This window comes from Prunus persica, chromosome G2 (genome assembly GCF_000346465.2).
Source record: "Prunus persica cultivar Lovell chromosome G2, Prunus_persica_NCBIv2, whole genome shotgun sequence".
In the NCBI taxonomy this organism is placed as follows: domain Eukaryota; kingdom Viridiplantae; phylum Streptophyta; class Magnoliopsida; order Rosales; family Rosaceae; genus Prunus; species Prunus persica.
This window is the reverse complement of record NC_034010.1, coordinates 27996060-28018079: the sequence shown is the minus strand read 5'-3', so window position 1 is coordinate 28018079 and position 22020 is coordinate 27996060. Positions and strand designations below refer to the sequence as shown.

At 37.7% G+C, this 22020-nt stretch overlaps 2 protein-coding genes across 3 annotated transcripts; both read left to right on the top strand.

The window, feature by feature from the left end:
• LOC18784913 (40S ribosomal protein S13-2) lies at positions 16548-18482 on the top strand. Its single transcript, XM_007218492.2, has 5 exons — positions 16548-16670; positions 16790-16862; positions 16945-17083; positions 17480-17666; positions 18213-18482. The coding sequence occupies exons 1-5, from the start codon at positions 16648-16650 to the stop codon at positions 18244-18246; spliced, it is 456 nt and encodes a 151-aa protein (XP_007218554.1). The 5' UTR covers positions 16548-16647; the 3' UTR covers positions 18247-18482.
• LOC18785183 (chloride conductance regulatory protein ICln) lies at positions 19016-21886 on the top strand. Of its 2 annotated transcripts, none has more exons than XM_020557851.1 (8): positions 19016-19216; positions 19712-19906; positions 20068-20191; positions 20741-20855; positions 20979-21038; positions 21167-21226; positions 21336-21421; positions 21541-21886. In XM_020557851.1, the coding sequence occupies exons 2-8, from the start codon at positions 19737-19739 to the stop codon at positions 21610-21612; spliced, it is 687 nt and encodes a 228-aa protein (XP_020413440.1). In that variant the 5' UTR covers positions 19016-19216; positions 19712-19736; the 3' UTR covers positions 21613-21886. The 2 variants fall into 2 exon arrangements, with proteins under 2 accessions (XP_020413440.1, XP_007218317.1); XM_007218255.2 differs by having other exon boundaries at positions 19707-19906.

The window sequence follows — 22020 nt, the reverse complement described above, 5'->3', positions numbered from 1 at the left end:
AAAATGCTTTTGCTCTGAAGAAAAAGACTTTTCTATTCTAATAACGGTGGAAAAGCTACACCCCGCCAACGCAAACAGGCACTGAAGAGAAGACATGTTTTGAATTTGTGAATAAGCTGACAGAAATGAAAGATGGTATGTATGTAATGTGTATATTGTTGTATTTTTTGTCTGTAATTTGATGAAAGCAACTGATGAGTTTGGTGTTGGTGAGAACAGGACCACACTAGCTTAATACAAGCCGATCTCTGTTGAAAGCCCCAACATAATCTAACAAGAGTTGCAGCAGGAGCAGGACCTTTCATTACATATCTAATAATAAAGTGGTCTTCTTGAGATTGGAATATCTAGAACTGCACAATTAACGTAGCTGTAAACCCACAACATGTTTTATATATATCTATGTTAATTAAGAAAAGCCTCTGTTTAACTTCATCTTTCATTTGATCAACTGGATAAAAAGTCTCACCACGGTCACCAAAAAAGGAAGGAAGGTTTGTCACAGAGTATATAGATTTTTAATATTCTACTCCGCTGCTTTTGAGGTATTAATCTTGGTGTAGTGGTGGTCTGGTGTTGGGGCCGTGGAATTTATTAATTTCTTGACCATGTGAAAGGGATAGAAAGCATGAATGGAAGAATTGATTTTTAATGTATATCTGTTTTTGAAGATAGATTCTTCATCCATATGAAACTTTTCCACGTTCCTTTGCAGAGGGGACAAGGCATCTCTTAATATTTTTGACTTGTAGCTGTTCTCCAATTTTGCTGCATGCAGCTTATCCATCTTCCTTAAATTATATGTGCCTAAATTAAATTCATGTTATGATTTCTGTAAAGATGAATGGTTTAAGGAAAATATGAAAACTGAATTATCTGAAAGCAAATTCAATCTTGTGTCTGGCCTAGAAGAGACAAGTTTTCTCAGAAACGATGGCACTAGCCTCACTGCCCTCAAAAGAGTATGGGGTTGTGTGTTTTTTGTCCACCCAACCCAACCCAAGCATCTTCTTCTTCTTCTTCTTCTTGAATATTTATTCTTAAATTCCATTTTAGCTCCATCTGTTTAATTTGAGTGTTTGCATTCATTGCAAGTTCTAATTTGTCTTGGATGTTCAGTCTGTGTCTTGGATGTTTTCTTCATCAACTCAAGTATTTCTTTGTATGGACGTTACTTAAAGAAATCAGGCTCCTTGTAGATGGTTAAGGTCAACATCAAAATCATGAGCATCTGTTTTTTGTTGTAGGACATGCCAAAAGCTTAAAGACCAGCACACCGTCTAGCTTTAAAAAGCTGCCTTTGGAGTATAAAGTTGTATATGATGCCCATGGCCCAGCCAGCTATATATTTAAAGTTTGAGAGATAATTAAAATGAAAACCCCCTTGACCTTGAAGGCTATACAGAAAGATGATTGAGTTGTAAGCTAATCACACTGAGCCACTCATTACTCATAATTCACTTTGTTCAAGAAGAGACACAAAAATAATGAGTTTTCAGCACAACTTCTTCTTCTGCATTGCATTAGTCGTCTCTGTAATCATGCCATGCAAGACAACCTAAATGTAAATGATGATGGCATATAGCTCACATTTGTCCCAACCCAACAAAACATGAAAAACATGAATCACCGAAATGGCAATTTTCCAAGAAATTTCCACCAAAAGTTTGGTTTCGTGGGTGGCTTTTTCGCTTACCATAATTGGCCTTTAGCTTTGCTTTTGGAGTTGTTTTATATCAATACCTTTGGCTTTGTTGATAATTAATGGCCAACAAGATGCCAAGAAGATGCTGAGCCTTTTTACTGCATAACAGAACAAACTGCATCATTTTCATCTCTTGGGTTAAATGGCACGAGAGTATTTAGAGTCTAGAAAATACAGTTTGAGTGCGGGGCTTATCTTTGATGCCTATGCCCACTTAATCATTTTTCACTTCTAGTGAAAGCCACACAATTAGTAGTAGAAAACTGTGAGATTATATGCATGACAACTACCTAATCACTTTGGCAGATTATGATCACCAATTTGGAAAACTTTATTCTATTTTCATTCCACCAGATTTTTCTCCTTTTCTCTGTCTATTCCTCCGACCGTTATTTGACTGCAACATTTCTATTGCCGCATTTGATATTGATTTGTAGGGTTGTGTGGCATCGGATTGATACACATTTGAATTTTTTTGGGGCGAAAAAAAAAAGTTATATATAAAAAATTAATTAGTATAGCCGGGCGGCTATACTAATTAAAATATTTAAATAGTACTGTCGCATGGCTATACTTTTTATACATATTCGAATGTTTAAATAGTACAGCCAGGTGGCTATACTGTTTATACGTATTCGAATATTTAAATTGTATCTCCGACCGGCTATACTATTTATATATGCTTCATATGGCCGCACGGCTATACTTTTTACATATTCGAATATTTAAATAGTATAGCCGCTCTATACTATTCGAATATTTAAATTATTATAGCCGGGCGGCTATACTATTGACACATATTCGATACAGCCGCACGGCTATACTAAAATAGTATGGCTGCACGGCTATACTGTGTACAAAATATTCTTATATTTAAACAGTATAGCCATCTAAATAAAGATAATTAGCTAAGAAATATACTCAGAAACTAAATTGAATCGCATCCAGATTTTAAGCCTCAAGGGCTTTGTAGCATCTCAACTCAAAACAGCCAGCACCATGGCTATACCTTGTCCATATTAAAATTTAAGATGTAAAATGCTCGATTTATTAGTTTCGGATAAAAACATATATAACGAAGAAAGAGGAACCAGAGGGCGGACATGTCATCTTAAAACATTTATGAAAATAATCTATATGCCTGCCAATAATACGAAAGTGAAGATTACAGTACAGGCAGGCAGGCAATGTGTCAATTTTTGAGGAGTTCCTTCTTATAACACTGAGCAGCGAGCAAGCTTCTCAACACGCTCATAATCATCATCATCATCATACCTTGGGCCTTGCACAGGGGGGGAGTAATATCACATCACTTTGCTTGACACGGGTGCATCTCTAATTCTGTATACACTCTGTGTGGTTACCATCTCAAGCAGCCCAATCCTCATCATTAAGATCAGTGTCCTGCACAACGCATATACTAAAAAACTCAGCCTTCGCCATCACCATCAACGGCTACCAAGAGCAACAATTAAGGTTTACTTTCAGTAAAAATAACAAAAGTAAAGGAAATGGTATTTTGTTAGAGCACTGCATGCTTTATGCATATGATTGGTGTATTTCATGCATGGGAGGATCATACATACGTTACTCTAGCAAATATATATCAATCACAGTTTCAACTTGGAAATGACATCTTGAAACAAATCATTATCATCTGGCTTTACATGCCAATTTCCAGTGATCAGCACCCAACGCACCAACCTATCTGTGCCATCTTCAAGGAATTGCAAATTATATATATCCATCTCCAAAACAGTAGAAGAGAGATATATTTAAATAAACTAGAAATTACATGTGAGCTACTTGAGAATTCTTCAATATCATCCTCTTCAACCTACTCGTTTATGTACGATTTCAATTACCACTTAAGAGGAAGTGCTTGAAAATCAAACTCAAGCTGCAATATAAATCACCTCCAAAATTGCACTAATACAAAAAGATTCGATACTAGTGAACAATTGAAAGATCTCACAATTGGGTGTTGTGAGAATTTCCTATTTAGGAAAAATCATTTATGAAGTCGCAACAACTTAATTTTTGGCCAATAGAACATATTTCATCACTAATGAAGCATACTCCTACACAAACACAGACGTCAAATATAAGCGAACTTGCTCACATACATGTACATGCATGCTTAAGAGAACTTAAGAGAATATGTTTTTTAATGGTTTTGATATCCATACAGTTGAACGAGATTACGAAAGTTATGATCCTCATTGTTCTTGCTGGTTGCAGTTGACAGTCCTGAACAGTGGGAAGGAGAGATCAAGAAACAAGCTGTCTAATTTCCAATTCAAAGTAAAGGAAAACAGTGTCGAATATTTCTATCCTGGAAGCAGGACTTGAAGACCATTTATGCTTGAGGAATTTCAAATTGTGGGTGAACATAGCAATTGAGGCTCCCAAGTAATGAGGAAGAGTTTACCTGCTCACTAGGGTTCTGTACTATTGTGGAGACTCGTGTCCCTTCGTAATGATACTCGGAGATCCAACTACAAGAAGACAAGTAGTTTGATACAATATTGCTTTGTTATTTTGAAGGCTGTAACTCTAATTTTATAATGGAAATGCTTAGAATTTTCTTTTCTCATTTTGTTATTCTGCATCCTACTTGAATGGATATTTGCAAGCCGAATTCAGTGGCAGTGGCTACATGGGGAGGGGGGTTTCTCACACACACATCGAACTTGAGACCATTGGTCTGTAAGTCATGTCCTTTTTCACTAGGCTATGCTTCGTCATTTGGGCCAAATTTTATTTTGTTATGTTTTAAGTCAATCCAGTTTTGGATACGGGAGAATGACGAGCACCAGAACTCACTCAGAGTCACAGCTCACAAGCAGTTTTCAAACTCAAAAATAAAAAAATGACGTGAAATACACAATCACACTCAAATGGACTGCCTATTAGGATCACGTTGTTTTGCTTGTAAGGCTTGCCTCACTGACGTACTAGACTAAGACCAGGGTAAGCTAAGTTAGGGCAGCCAGCCATCAAACCACATTTATTTCTTCTTCTTCCTCTTCTTCACTCCCATCTCAGAAATGTTAAGTGTTAATTAGGTCTTAACCCCCCTACCCTTTTCTTTCTTGTATACTTTGTTTCTCCCTTCAGAGTTCACATGGTTACTGAAAAGATTGATAATTCGTATGTATTGAATGATAAAAATAGAATGAGGTACAGAACCTTTATACAAATACAATAGCCAATTAGGGTGCTGGAAACTAGCCTAAATGGATCATTCCTTAATATACACGTCTACATAAAAGGAAGGAAATAAACTAAATATCTGTACATATCAATGATTAATACTCAGAATCAATCACGTTGATTTAGTTGGGATTTTACGCTCCTCAACACTCCCCTTCAAGTTGGAATGTATGTTGATGATTCCTAACTTGCTGAGTAAAATCGCAAATTGTGGAAGACTCACGGCCTTTGTGAATATGTCTGCTGGTTGTTGTAAGGTGGAAATATGAGCCGTTTTGATCATTCCACTTTGAACCTTTTCTCTCACCAGATGGCAATCAACTTCAATGTGTTTAGTCCGTTCATGAAATACTGGATTCGAAGCAATGTGGAGCGCTGCTTGGTTGTCACAATATAACTTGACTGCATGTGAATGCTTAATGCCTAAATCTTGCAAAATATATCGTAACCAAGTAATTTCGCAACAAGCGGCAGCCATGGAACGATATTCAGCTTCGGCACTAGATCGGGATACTGTGGTTTGCTTCTTGGTCTTCCAAGAAACCAAAGAATTGCCAAGAAATACACAATACCCGGTAGTAGAACGTCGAGTATCACGACATCGAGCCCAATCCGCATCACAAAAAGCATTTAATTGAATTGGACTGTTGGCAGAAAGAAAAATACCTTGCCCTGGTGCACGTTTGACATAGCGCAAAACCCAATAAGCTGCCTCTAGGTGTGGTGTTCGTGGCTTATCCATGAATTGGCTTAGAGTGTGAACGGCATACACCAAGTCAGGCCGGGTAATTGTCAAATAGATCAGCCTCCCCACAAGCCTTCGATACGAAGACGGATCATCAATGTAGTCGCCATCATGTTTGCTAAGAGACAAATTCTGCTCCATGGGTGAATCGGCTGGTTTTGCACCAAGCTGTCCTGCATCCTCTAGTATTTCAAGTGCATACTTGCGTTGTGAAAGGGCTATGCCTTTGCTGGAATGAGCAATCTCGATGCCAAGAAAATATTTTAGTTGACCAAGGTCTTTCAATTTGAATTGTTGCAGCAAGTATGACTTGGTTGCTTCAATGTCTTGTAAGCTATTCCCTGTCAAAATGATATCATCCACATAGATGAGTAAGGCAGTGAATGTGGCACCTCGGGTTCGGACGAACAATGAATAATCTGCCTTCGATTGACGATAGCCCGCTTGCTTAAGGGCTGTGGAAAGTTTAATAAACCATTGACGTGAAGCTTGCTTGAGTCCATACAAGGATTTATGAAGCTTGCATACACGAGTCTCCCCTTTTCGTCCGAATCCAGGAGGGAGATGCATATAAACATCTTCATCAAGATCACCATTGAGGAAAGCATTATTGACATCAAGCTGATGAAGATGCCAACGACACGTGGAAGCAACGGCGAGAAGGAGGCGAACGGTGACAAGCTTTGCAACAGGGGCAAAAGTTTCCCGGTAGTCCAAACCCTCAACCTGACTGTAGCCTTTTGCCACCAAACGTGCTTTATACCGATCAAGAGAACCATCAGGATGAAGTTTGACCTTGTAAACCCACTTACAACCAATGGGTTTCTTGCCGGGGGGCAAAGATTGAAGAGTCCATGTGCCATTAGCTTCGAGGGCAGCCAATTCTTGGGTCATGGCATGACGCCATTGAGGATCATGAGCTGCTTGAACATAAGAGGTGGGTTCTTTGACCGCTGAAAGAGAAGCACTAAAAACACGATGGTGTGGGGACAAACGGTCATATGTAAGGACATGAGAGAGATGATGTTTGGTACCTTGGGGTTCAATCGACGCCGAGTTAGATGATGGGAGAGACCGGGCAGGTAATTTTATGTTGACATGATACTGCTGAAGATAACTGGGCATGGTAGTACGCCGGGGCAGTGGTGGAGATACCGGTGCGAGAGGAGATGGAGGTGCTGGAAGCACGAGATCAGGTGCTGGAAGTGTAAGATCAGGTGCTGGAAGGGAAAAGGTAGGTGCTGGAAGCGCAAGAGCAGGGGCTGGAAGCTCAGGGGCAGGCGCTGGAAGTGTTTCCAGCGCAAGGTCAGGCGCTGGAAACTGTGAACTAGGAGAAGGAAGTCCAGGAGTTGGGGCATCATCAAAATGGGTGGGATGAGAAATTGGGAAGACAAGAGAAGAGTCGGTGGCGGAAGATGGAAAAGGGAAAGTAGTTTCATGAAAGATGACATCCCGAGAAATAAAAATTTTACCCGTATTGAGATCATAAACCCGATAGCCCTTTGTGCCATATGGGTAACCAAGAAAAATGCAACGTGTGGCCCTAGCATCAAATTTGGTTGGACGTAGATGATGAGTAGAGGCAAAGCACAAACAACCAAAAACTCGTAAGTGGTCATAGACTGGGGGTTTTCGAAAAAGGACTTCGTAGGGAGTTTTTTCTTTAAGAACTTGTGTATGAGTGCGGTTGATAAGATATGTGGCAGTGAGTATGGCATCCCCCCAAAATTTCTTAGGAAGTTTGGCTTGGAAGAGTAAAGCTCGGGCAACATTGAGAAGATGTCGGTGTTTTCTTTCGACTACTCCATTTTGCTGTGGAGTGGAGACACAACTAGTGTGATGTAAAATCCCTTTATCAGAAAAAAATTGTGTCATTAGAAACTCAGGTCCATTATCACTGCGAACAATTTTAACATGGGAAGAGAATTGTGTTTCAACAAGATTGATAAAGGTAGTGAGCTTTTGGCGTGCATCTGATTTGTGGTGCATTAAATAAACCCATGTACATCTGGAGTAATCATCTACAATGGTTAAGAAGTATTGTGCCTTAGTGATGGAAGGAACATGATAACCACCCCAAATATCAACATGAATTAATTCAAATGGCGCAAGTGAATTAATAGAACTCAAAGGGAAAGGATGGCGAGTTTGTTTAGCTAAAGGACAAGCCAAACAATCATCAATGTCACAAAATTTCATGTTTTTAACATAAAGGGAAAGAGCACGTAGGCTTTTATTTGAAAGATGACCAAGGCGTTGATGCCAAAGTTGAGAAGAAGAAGGAACAAGGGCTGAAACGGAATTGCACCCAGCTGTCTTCGCAGTATCAAGATAGTAGAGACCTTCCCTCTCAGTTCCCGTCCCAATCATCTTCCCCGAACGTCGGTCCTGAACAATACAAGATTCATTAGTGAACATGGCAAGACAAGAGGAGCTTTTGGTGAGCTTGCTCACAGAGATTAAATTTAATCTAAATGAGGGAACACAAAGCACATTATGAAGAATAAAATCATCCGAGAAACGGATAGTGCCGATGTGGGTGACATTGACAAGGGCATGATCAGGAAGGTACACTTGACGATTAGAGACTGGAGTGCATGTAGTCAACAACTTAGGCGAACAAACCATGTGATCGGTGGCACCAGTGTCAAAAATCCAGTTGAGTCCACCAACGAAAGCAGAGGCACATAAGGTGTTACCTGAGAGATCGCTGGTGCTGGAAGCAGTGCTAACATGATTAGCCAAAACTGTGGGCTTGTTTTGATTGAGGAGAGCAAGGAAGCTCTGGTATTGTGCTGCGGTGAGGTTGTATGTTGGAGGAGCTGCAGTGGCCACAGGAGTGGCATCAACATGATGGACCGAAGGAGAAAATGCCCCCCGACGACCTTGAGAGTCACTGTTGCCGCCAGTGGATTGAGCCTTCTTCAATTTGCGGCATTGGTCAATAGTGTGCCGACGCCAGCCACAATAATCACATTTAAGATGTTCTCGACATGTATCAGAAGTGTGTCCTGTGGCATCACAACGTTCACACTTAAGATGAGGGTTTTTAGGTGAGAAATTTCTACCAGAATTTCGAGGACCATGAACGGCGAAGGCTGCGGCGTCAATGACTGGTGTTTTCCCGAGGGCATGAGTAGAAATTGCTCGTTGCTTTTCATCTTGGGTGATAAGGGAAAAAGCTTTGTTGACTACAGGAAATGGGTCCATCAGTAAGATTTGTCCTCGAACTCCAGCGTATGCGTCATTTAATCCCATAAGAAATTTCATGGTCTTTTGGTGCTGGTGGAATTGGAACATCTCTTTGGCTGCTCCGCAGTGGCAAGATGGAAGGGAGCAAAGTGCATCTCTCGCATCCCATAAGCCCTTCAACTTGGTGTAATAGGCACCGATGGTCATGCTTCCTTGAACGCAGTCATGAATTTCTTGCTCAATGTGGAAAAGATGGACACTATTAGCGTGAGAGAATCGTTCCTTTAGATCATTCCATATGTCGGACGCAACATCGTTATAAATGATGCTCGCACCAATATCCGGGGAGATGGAATTGAGGAGCCAGCTCTTGACAAGATTGTTACACCGTGTCCACTGTTGGAGAGTTGTGGAAGAACCATGTAGAGGCTTCTTGAGGGTGCCATCGACGAAACCTTCTTTGTTTTTGGTGTTGAGCGCCATGAGCATGGAGCGACTCCAGGTTGGATAATTTTCGTCATTCAGCAGTTGTGTGACAAGGACAACCCCTGGTTGATCAGAGTGATGGAGGTAGAGAGGATCATTAGGATCATCATATTTGGGTTGCTCAGGCTGGGCTGAGGCTTGAGAATCAATTTTGGGTTGCTCGGGCTTGGCTGAGGCTTGAGGTGATTCGCTGTCGTTGATCGCCATGGAGGTTAGCTAAAGGACAGGCTAGGGTTTGTTTTGTGTAGGTAACCTTAGGCTCTGATACCATGAAAAGATTGATAATTCGTATGTATTGAATGATAAAAATAGAATGAGGTACAGAACCTTTATACAAATACAATAGCCAATTAGGTTGCTGGAAACTAGCCTAAATGGATCATTCCTTAATATACACGTCTACATAAAAGGAAGGAAATAAACTAAATATCTGTACAGATCAATGATTAATACTCAGAATCAATCACGTTGATTTAGTTGGGATTTTACGCTCCTCAACATTACAAATGGATTTTGCTTTTGCAGGCCAAGAAACCTGTGAAAACCACAATACACATATAATCTTTCTCTCTTTCTCTCTCTCTCTGTACTATATTGTTACCATCATTAAAATCTTCTGTGTTTGTTTTACATACATACAGATTGGGAGATGTTGTCATGGCATGCAAGTACAAATTCAATTGATGTATGATTTGACTTTATCTTCTCTTTCGGTGGAGACATAAGGGCGGCCATGAATTTCGATGTCATTCCAGGCTAACTCTGCAGAACATGTGATTTCAGACTAACTCTGTGGGAAGCCAGCAGGAAGGGGAACTGACTAACGTTATCATACAAAAGCACCGGTTGGCTCCTTCTGACCCTTGGCCCTTGTAATGTATACCATCTTGTGTATGAGGTTTTTATATATGAGTCTCAGCATGAGGTCAAATCCATCCAAAAAGAAACGAACATCAAAACAGGAAGGATCCGAAAATCAACAAAGGCAATAAGGACATGACAAATACTTTATTCAAACCATCTAATGCTGCAAATGCCAGTTTTGAATAACAAAATACCATATTTAAGTTTCATTGGAGAAGGCTATCCTATCAGGTAACAGGTTAGAAGAATCAAGAAAGAGGCAGTATGGTATAGCTAGAAGACAAATGGAAGTGGGGCATAGTTCAAACTCTGTACCATAGCCGAATGCAGAGAGGTTGCTGTTTCCTATGAAAAGGGAAAAGAGCATGAAAGCACTGCTCAAAACGGCCAAGACAGGAAACAAAGTGAAGATCAAGGAAGCAGTAACCATCAAGAGCCCGTCATGGAAAATTATAGGTATTGGTTTGTACCAGCCCATTGGCATGGGGTGTAAACCTTCCAACTCATCTGGTCATTATCAAGGCAAGGCAAAATTTGTGCGGTATCTTTTTCATTTGGTTCCAATATTTACAAAGAATGGAGTCAACCTCAAAACCATAACTCTGCCCTCCATACTACACATAAAGGTACTCTTTCGGAGATGAGGATGGGGCGGAATTTTTAAGATTTCAGGTATGTCTGATGTTGGGGATGTAGGCATGTCTTTTTTCATTAGAGAATAGTAAACATCAGCTATGAGAAGCCAAATAGTATCAGAGTCGATAGATGCAAGAATAGGCCTATCTTTTAAGGTACTCTTTGTGAAAATCTCACATTGAAAATCTACCCTCCTATAAAAGTGTTTATAACAAAGCACTATAACGATTTGCTAAGTGTGTCTAACATTGGAGAGTTGGGCCAAAAGATTGGCCATTGAATTTAGCTTTCATTAATAATAATATTAATCAAAGACTTGGGCCTTGGGCCTCTTGGGCGATGGAGAAATTCAATTAGGATACCAAAACGGTTTCACAAAAGACTTAGTAAAATAGAAATTAATTATTTTGTGGACTTTCTCTGTAATTTTTTTTATACTAATTAATAATTACTAATTAAAGTAATTCAAAAAAGCTAAGATGTTACTCAATTACATGTATTGAATTAAAGAAGTAGGCCAAAAAAAAAAAGAAGCAAAGAAACTAATTATATGTGTATTAAAAAGGATTAAATTTAATTTTTTTAAAAGTATAGCCGGGCGGCTATACTATTTATATATTACAAAAAAAGGCACCCAGCGCTCAGGTGCCACGTGTTGGAAAAGTGAAAAAAGAGAGGGGAGAATCGAGTATAGCCGCGCGGATATACTGTTTCTTTTTTAAAAAAAAATAGAAAAGAATATAGTATAGCCGGGCGGCTATACTATTTATATAAAGAAGCCCAAAGGCATAGGCGCCACGCGTACTATTTTTGTTTTTAAATTTTTTTCCAAAAAGGAGTATATCCGCCCGGCTATACTATTTCTAAAAGACAATTATGGGAGAACTGAGTATAGCCGGGCGGCTATACTTTCTAAAAAAATATGTATATTGTTTTTATTCAATAGTATGTGAGAATTTTGTGTATAATACGTGAATTTTGTGTGTCTTATTGAAATTGTTGTAAAAAATAGGCGTAATAAAGATGAGAAATACGTGCGTACGTGCATAATACACTATCAAACGCGAAGGTGCTAGAATCTTTATACGGGTAATAACTCTAGAAAAGTAAAAAATGAGAAAGGGACAATAGATGTTCGAGTAATGGACTAATAGGAACGGATAGGGCTCTTGGGCGATGGAGAAATTCAATTAGGACACCAAAACGGTTTCACAAAAGACTTAGTAAAATAGAAATTAATTATTTTGTGGACTTTTTCTATAATTTTTTTATACTAATTAATAATTACTACTTAAAGTAATTCAAAAAGGCTAAGATGTTACTCAATTACAGGTATTGAATTAAAGAAGTAGGCCAAAAAAAAAAGAAGCAAAGAAACTAATTATATGTTTATTAAAAAGGATTAAATTTAATTTTTTTTAAACAGTATAGCCGGGCGGCTATACTATTTATATATTAAAAAAGGGCACCCAGTGCTCAGGTGCCACGTGTCGAAAAAGTGAAAAAAGAGAGGGAAGAATCGAGTGTAGCCGCGCGGCTATACTCTTTTTTAAAAAAAAATAAAAAAGAATATAGTATAGGCGGGCGGCTATACTATTTATATAAAGACGCGCAAAGGCATAGGCGCCACTCGTACTATTTTTGTTTTTAAATTTTTTTCCAAAAAGACGTATAGCCGCCTGGCTATACTATTTCTAAAAGACAATTATGGGAGAACTGAGTATAGCCGGGCGGCTATACTTGTCTAAAAAATATGTATATTGTTTTTATTCAATAGTATGTGAGAATTATGTGTATAATACGTGAATTTTGTGTGTCTTATTGAAATTGTTGTAAAAAATAGGCGTATTATAGATGCGAAATACGTGCGTACGTGCATAATACATTATCAAACGCGAAGGTTCTAGAATCTTTATACGGGTATTAACCCTAGAAAAGTAAAAAATGAGAAAGGGACAATAGACGCTTGAGTAATGGACTAATAGTGACGGATAGGGCTCTTGGGCGATGGAGAAATTCAATTAGGACACCAAAATGGTTTCACAAACGACTTAGTAAGATATAAATTAATTATTTTGTGGACTTTTTCTATAATTTTTTTTAATACTAATTAATGTAATTCAAAAAGGGTAAGATGTTACTCAATTACATGTATTGAAAAGAAGTAGGCCCCAAAAAAAAAAAGCAAATAAAGTAATTATATATGTATTAAAAAGGATTAAATTTTTTTTTTTTAAAAGTATAGCCGGCCGGCTATACTATTTATATATTAAAAAAAGGGCACCCAGCGCATAGGTGCCACGTGTCAGAAAAGTGAAAAAAGAGAGGAAAGAATCGAGTATAGCCGCCCGGCTATACTGCTTTTTTTTGAAAAAATAGAAAAGAATATTGTATAGCCGGCGGCTATACTATTTATATAAAGACGCGCTCAGGGCATAGGAGCCACGCGTACTATTTATGTTTGAAATTTTTTTTCCATGAAGGAATATAGCCGCCAGGCTATACTAATTTTAAAAGACAATTAGGGGGAATTGAGTATAGCCGGCCGGCTATACGGTCTAAAAAAATATGTATATTGTTTTTATTCAACCGTATGTGAGAATTATGTGTACAATACGTGAATTTTGTGTGTCTTATTGAAATTGTTGTAAAAAATAGGGGTATTAAAGATGAGAAATACGTGCATACATACATAATACATTATCAAACGCGAAGGTGCTAGCATCTTTATGCGGGTAATAACTCTCGAAAAGTAAAAAAATGAGAAAGGAACAATAGATGCTCGAGTAATGGACTAATAGTAACGGATAGGGCTCTTGGGCGATGGAGAAATTCAATTAGGACACCCAAAGTAAAATAGAAATTAATTATTTTGTGGACTTTTTCTGTAATTTTTTTAATACTAATTAATAGTTACTAATTAAAGTAATTCAAAAAGGCTAAGATGTTACTCAATTACATGTATTGAATTAAAGAAGTAGGCCAAAAAACAAAAGCAAATAAACTAATTATATGTTTATTAAAAAGGATTAAATTTAATTTTTTTTAAGTATAGCCGGCCGGCTATACTATTTATACATTAAAAAAGGGGCACCTAGCGGCTAGTTGCCACGTGTCAGAAAAGTGAAAAAGGGAGAGTAAAGAATCGAGTATAGCCGTGTGGCTATACGGTTTTTTTGAAAAAATAGAATGAATATAGTATAGCCGGGCGGCCATACTATTTATATATAGAGACGCGCACAGGGCATAGGCGCCATGCGTACTATTTTTGTTTTAAATTGTTTCCCAAAAAGGAGTATAGCCGGTCGACTATACAATTTTTAAAGACAATTAGGGGGAGAACTGAGTATAGTCGGTCGGCTATACTTTCTAAAAGATATGTATATTGTTTTTATTCAATAGTATGTGGGAATTATGTGTATAATACGTAAATTTTGTGTGTCTTATTGAAATTGTTGTAAAAAAATAGGTGTATTAGATATGAGAAATATGTGCGTACGTGCATAATACATTATCAAACGTGAAGGTGCTAGAATCTTTGTACGGGTAATAACTCTAGAAAAGTAAAAAATAAGAAAGGGACAATGGATGCTCAAGTAATGGACTAATAGTAACGGATAGGACTCTTGGGCGATGGAGAAATTCAATTAGGACACCCAAACGGTTTCACAAAAGACTTAGTAAAATAGAAATTAATTATTATGTGGACTTTTTCTATAATTTTTTTAATACTAATTAATAATTACTAATTAAAGTAATTCAAAAAGGCTAAGATGTTACTCAATTACATGTATTGAATTAAAGAAGTAGGCCATAAAAAAAAAAAAGGAAAGAAACTAATTATATATTTATTAAAAAGGATTAAATTTCCTTGATATATGAGACATAGCAAAACGTATAACAGAAAATGAATGCAAACATGTTCCTCAATGTATATACGAGAAATAGCCTAAAAATATTAATAATAACTATAATGAACATATAATGGTATGATTAGAACCATAGAGATTCTATCATCAGATAACAAGATAATTAACCAATCCGACCATAAAGTGAAAGCTTAACTCGTCTCTCTTCGTCCCCTTGTGCAATCACCTGCAGCATTGCACTCAGTGAAAACAACAGTAACCATGAGAAACAAATACAGAATACCTTTCAAAAGTTAAAAAGAATTAACCTCATCATCTTCATCTTCTTAACTCAAGACCTTCTTCCTGAATCGTTTCTTATGGGAATCAGCTTTCCTGGACACAGAAACAACCTGGGCAGAAGATCTATAGCCATCATCGTCATCTGCATCCAAGAGAGAATATGTCTTCTGCTTCTTCACTAACATCGCAGCTTCCCTCTCTTGTTTCTGATATAGCTGATATACACGAGTAACAAGCAGGAAAGACACGACGTGACAGATAAGACTGGAGGCTAAAATCCTAAGTTTGGAATAACAACTCACATTCGAACCAGATTCTTTACGGGGCACTCTTGCGAAGATGTCTTCAGCAAATGCACTTGTTTCAGCCGAAGAGGACAACCCAAAATTCTTTACGGGGTTCGAGGGTCGGCGGTCGCGGGTCGCGGCCTTGTGGTGGTCGTTGCGGATGGAGGCTGGTGGTTGTGGTCTGTCATGAGAGAGAGGCGGACCCGGCTCAGAGGAGGCAGCGTGTTTTCTTTAAAATCGGGGAAAAAAAAAACAGGCCCCCTAGGCGGGCGCCTAGCGCCTAGGCCGATTTTACTTTTTAATTTTTTAATTTTAAATATAAAATTAGTTTCTTTGCTCTTTTTTTATTTTTTATTTATGATAAGCGATAGGAATATAATTCAATATATGCATTTAGTTTGTTAACTTTAATATTTGCAATTAAGTAATATCTTAGCTTTATTTAATTATATTAATTAGTAATTATCTTTTAATTATTATTTATTTATGGAATAATTAGTATTTAAGTATTTTAATTAATTTCATAAATTACTTAATAAATACTAATTAGTTATATTTACTTATTGTAAATAATTTTGTGGACTTTAAAATTATTTTTAATTTCCAAATATATTTTAAAAATCTTAGAAAATTATTTTAGTATCCCAAAAATGGATTTGAGCCTCCAAACCCTACCTCGAAGTCTCAAACCAAACGGCCTAGTTTTTGAACTTGTTCTATGAAGCCTCAAACCCTAATAAGCCTACTTTGGGGCACTTATGACTCGATTAAGCTTGGATACTCACGTCACTCGACCTAGGGTTTTACGATTAGAGTTTCGATCTCAATATACGATTCATACGACATAAACGTAACCCTAGTTAGTTAACTATACCTTGAGGTAGATTTTAACAGGTAGTTTGAAGTCGGAATCCCGATAAAATTTCATTGAGAAAGATCTATCGCGGCACAAATTCGCAAGGACAAATCTATCCCATCAAAGTTCGTTGGGATACAAAAATTTTGTCGGCACATATTTTGCCCTTTAAGCCATTTAAAAATAACTCTCTCTCGCTCTCTCTCTCTCTCTCTCCTCCCCCCCTCTTCCAATCCACAAAGAACGTGCCTATTGTCTTATTTTATTGGGCCTTTGGCCCATTGTACCCAAAATCAAAGTTATTGCTAGTTATGGCCATTTGGTCCTTTCTACTGGGCAATGGCCGAACTCTGATCCAACCCACCAAAATGGGCTTCTCAAACCCAAATTGGCCTGCACATATAAACCCTAGTTAGAAAACCTGAACTGAGGAAGGAGAGGAAAACCATTTGCGGCTCGTCTCAGAGAACCTAAGCACAGGGACAACCTCCGCTTCCATCTCTCCCATCATGGGTCGTATGCACAGTCATGGGTACTGCTTCTCCTTCTCTCTCTCTCTCTCTCTCTCTCTCTCTATATGTATTTCTGTTCATACTACCAGTTTCCGATTTTTATTTATTTATCTTTTCAATTTTATCTGGGGGCCTGCAGAAAGGGCATGTCAGCCTCAGCTCTGCCATACAAGAGAAGTTCGCCTAGCTGGTTGAAGGTCACTGCTCCAGATGTAAGTAAATGAAAAACCCTAGATTTATTTTTAAGTATGTAATTGTTGATGTTAATTTGAGTGGGCTTTATCTTTGATTAAGGTTGAAGAGAACATCTGCAAGTTTGCAAAGAAGGGTATGACTCCATCTCAGATCGGTGTGATTCTTCGTGACTCGCATGGCATTGCTCAGGTTAAGAGCGTGACTGGAAGCAAGATCTTGCGTATTCTTAAAGCTCATGGTATGCCTTTCTTTTAATAATATTTTTCTATATGAGTTTATTGCACTTTTTAGTTGCTACAAAAATTATGAAGGTTTGGATGTTCAGTGGGACTTGTGGGATTGAAACCCATTTCTCCATTTATCTCGATTACTGAGGTGAAGATAATATATTTAAGCACTAATTGATTGTATGATTAGGCTAGCTCGATAAGATTACTATTGTGTCTTCATTTTGTACATTTCATCTCTCTGAAAACGTAAAGAAGATTAAGAGTTTGGTTTTGATCTCAAACAAGTCTCTGGCGTTTTCGTTTTTCGTTTCCTTCTAACCAAATGACAGCCTACTTTTTGTTTTTGTTTTCCTTAAAAAAGTGTTATGGAAAAAATTTATAATTTCCATTTGTTGTTTGGCTAGGTCTTGCTCCCGAAATTCCTGAGGATCTGTACCATCTTATCAAGAAGGCAGTGTCAATTAGGAAGCATTTGGAGAGGAATAGGAAGGATAAGGATTCAAAGTTTCGGTTGATTTTGGTTGAGAGCAGGATCCACAGGCTCTCTCGTTACTACAAGAAAACAAAGAAGCTTCCTCCTGTCTGGAAATAGTAAGTATTCTTTGTCACTTCTTTTCCAACTTCACCATTGTTATGGTTCTGGCATTGCTGTTAGGGGCATGTTGCTTGCCTTGTTGCTTTGCATGTTTAAGGAAGTAGAACAAATAGGGTTCTTTGCTTATCAACTTCACCATTGTTATGGTTCTGGCATTGCTGTTCGGGGCATGTTGCTTGCCTTGTTGCTTTGCATGTGTAAGGAAGTAGAACAAATAGGGTTCTTTGCTTATCACCTGCCGAGTTGTATCTTAATCTGATGGGGGGGGGGGGGGGGGGGGGGGGCAGTATGCTTTTCTAATTTGTTTGTGGGGTTGAAATCTGTATATCACACAATAGCACAAGCATATGAATCTTCTCAGTTTGTATATTTGGTCAGTAATTCAAAAAGGGCTTTATCTTAATGATGTAGAGCATCTAATTAAGCAGATGATTAGTCTCATTTATTTATGTGTTATGTGCCGCCAATGTTTAGATTCATTGCTTACAGATTTGTTCTGTGTTTCCGCATAATAATGTTGTGAATTCTGCTTTGTTTTACAGCGAGTCAACCACTGCCAGCACTCTGGTTGCTTAGGTTAGGAAAGCAAGGTGGAAGGTTTTGGCATGGAAGGACAGAGAAGCCTAGAGATTATAGTTGCTCGCATTTGTGGTCTTCAGATTTTGTATCAACTTTTGCATTAATCGTACTACTCTGTGTGTCTGGATGTTTTCTTTCATCAATTCAAGTATTTCTTGTTGTGGATGTTACTTAAGGAAATCCGATTTTGTATCAACTTTTTGCATTAATCGGATGTTTAAAATTTCGATTTATTAACGTTGCAATACCATGTTTTGGAAGCTCACCACTTAACGTGAAAAAAGAACAAAAATACATCCTAGCAACTAAGATAGATGAACATGGTATTTCTTGGAAAGAATGGATTGATTGAAAGAGGCTTTGTGTTTTATGGGTCTAAAGAGGCTTGTTCACCTATGAAACTATAAACCTGTTTTATTGTCATTTTGATTATTTTTAACAAGCATCTTTGATAGGTGCCTTATCAATTAACTATTTTTATTGTCAATTAATTATCACTAGTCCAAATTTTAATCCCTGGCTCTATATTTTTTTTTAATATCTTGATAGGTGAGACCTTATCACAGATTCACAGGCAAAACAATATTTTGCTAATATTAAAAATAAAAATTCAAATGTTAAATTGTTAAATAAAGTTGGACCGCACAAAAAACATTTTAAAATTGTTTGGGCCGCGATGGTTATTTTGCCCGAGCCAGCCCTTAACTGTCCAACTTAAACGTAGAAGCCCACGTCGCTAAATAAAACCAAATTGGCGGTTCTTTTTTGGGGTCTGAGAAAAAGGAAAATGGCGCTTTAAACCCCAAAAAGCAAGGATTGGTAAAACCCTAGAAAGCCACAGAAATCAAAGTCAGTGTCTTCTGTGTGGACTACGAGAGCTCTTCCTAGCTCTTGCATGTTTTGCAGTAGATAGAAGAAAGGAAAGAGTGGTATCGATCACATACTTGGCTTCAACATCAGAATCGAGGTATGAAATCGTAAACGCCAATTTTTTTTTTTTTTTTTTTTCTTTGAATGTGTTTCCGGATTAATTTTTCTGTATTTGTTTTGAAAAAATGGTATATATTGCTGATGGTTCATTTTATCCAGTTCATGGTTTTGATAAATTTGACAATTCTTCAACCGTTGGGCTTTGATAACGTTATCGATTCTTTTCAGCTTAGAGGACTGTTTGTTTTCTGAGAAAATGTTGTGTTGTTTAAATAGTTTATTAATCGCCCTTCTTTCTTTATCAAAATGGGAGAGAGAGCTCATCACTGGTTATGACTTAAAAAAAAATATCAAATTTTATTAGGGCTGTTTCCTCATCAAATTTGAGGCTAGGCCCTCCCATTTTATTTGTTAACTTCAAATATACTCATAGTTTGCAAATTAGTTTGTTCAGTAAGTTAGTTGGAGCAATCTAGTGATCATGGGCTGTCCGCTGTCCGTAACCATCCTTTTTTCTTTTGTCAAAGAAAAGGAAGAAGCCTGAGTCAGCGAGCAAAATGGTGGCAGGGCTTAGAGAGTTCACTGCAAGAGTTGAAAGAAATGGTGTTGACGAACCAGTTCTGGATGCAGAGAATGGTGAGGAGCTGATGCACGTTCAGCCTTGTGTTTCTATCGTCCTTGGTAATCGCCCTCCTGAGTCCCCTGGCACTCTCTACATCTCCACCAAGTACGCCATTATATCTCTCATGATTTTATATGTTTTTGTTTGGGTGAAAATTAAGGGGATAGAGTAAAGAAAACATATCTGAAGGGATGGGAAAACTTTTTTTTTTCTTTTTCCTTCTACCAAAATGGCATCCATTCAAACAGTTAGCTGGGATTTTGCAGGAAAGTGGTCTGGTTGAGTGATGTTGACAGGGCGAAAGGTTATGCTGTGGACTTCTTGTCTATATCACTGCATGCTGTATCCAGGGACCCAGAGGCCTACACCTCTCCTTGTATATACACTCAGGTATTTGCTTTCATATTCATCAAGGCACTCCAGCAGTAATATAGGATTTTATCTTTATCTTGTCTGAAATGTACTTGGTCTCCAAACAGTTCTTCCAATTGTTTGGTGTCAAAGTTGTATGGCAATTTTATTTGATTCACTGAATTTGTAACCCCTTTCTTCGTTCTTTCAATTTTTTTTGGTCAGTTCTTGTTGCTTGTGCTATATGAACTCTTAATAAGTTGAAAAGTCTTTGTTGTTTTCGTGGGCTTTAGAATCGTGTTCTTATATTAATTCCGCAAACATTAAAGAGAAAAGTGACCCATTGTGCGAATAAGATATTTCTGTGTGTGGAACTGTATCTCATTGAAATTCAGATCTTTTTAGTATTTATCTACTGTACACAAGAATCACTTGTTTACTTATTTTGTATTCAAGGTTTGTGTCTTCACTGTATGCTGTGCTGGGTTTAGGATTGTTGGTCCGGAGTCTCCTGACTGATCATTAACTACAATGTCTAATTTCAAGTTTTGTGCGTTGCTTTTCTGATTAATGTTTTTATATTTATAGATTGAAACTGAGGATGACGAGCATGAGTCCGATGGCTCAGATTCAGAATGCAATGGTGTCTTAGATTTGTCCAAGATCACAGAAATGAGGCTTGTTCCTTCAGATCCTAACCAATGTACCTCTCTCTCTCTCTCTCTCTCTCTCTCTCAATTGTGGCTATAATAAGGTCATACTGTCTTGATTTTTCTTAGTATTTTCCTGGAGAAGTGTAACTGGCATATTAATTTCTATGTGGCAGTGGATTCTCTGTTTGAGGTATTTTGCGAGTGTGCTGAGCTTAATCCTGAACCGATTGAAGGTTAGTAGATTTTCTCTTAATGCCAGGGTTTATTTTATTTCTTATTTTCTCTTTTTGCATGCTAATGTATTATGTTTGCTTCATGAGTTGCATCCTAGTATCACACAATTGTTTTTATCTTTTTCTAGAAGAGGAAGAAGAGCATAATTGGATTTTTAGTGCTGATCAGTTGGAAGATGACGCAACAGGTATGGGATGCACCATGTAACAATTTGTACCAGTTTATGTGTCAATTTGTGTGACAAAAAATCTAATTGTTGTCTGATATCTTTGTTTTGAATATGACGATATTTTCAGGGGAAGATTCTGAGTGGCATGTTTCTGAAAATCCTTCAATTGGTCAATCTAATGGGGATCATGACCTAGCTCGTACCGTGCTTGAGGTAGGGTGTGAATATCCATTAAATGCTGCTATGGAGTTGGTGCCTTTGTATGAGCTTTTTATTTCTTTAATTGAGAGCAGCATATGATATGGATCACATTTTTTTTATCTTCCTGGCAGCTTCAAATCAATGATCAACGCTTTGAGGATGCTGAAGAAATGGAGCATGAAAATGATGGTGGCCGCCATTGAAATTCTTTCTCCTTTCAATGTTTCATCTCTTTCAAGTGTTGCGTTTTAACCCATGACCCTTTCTTGTTACTGTATATGTGAACAAATTGTCCATTAGTCATTAGTCTCAGGACACAAGGATTGGTAACTTTGTGAGGAATACCTTTAGGCCTTTCTTTCTATTTATTGGTTTACTGCTATCTTTTATGGAAAGATCAAGGATTCTTTTGGTAAAAATTTTGTGCTTTGTTCACTGTTTTTCAAACAAAATAAGAAAATATCATAAAAAAGAGAATGGTGTTACAGAATGCTACGCCTCTTTTCAGTGTTCTGAGTACGAAACTACTTCTAGTTTTGGGTTTGTATACCACCAATAATCAAGGTCATTAGATGTTTTGTAAATAAGTACTTGTCCTGTTAATTTGAGGG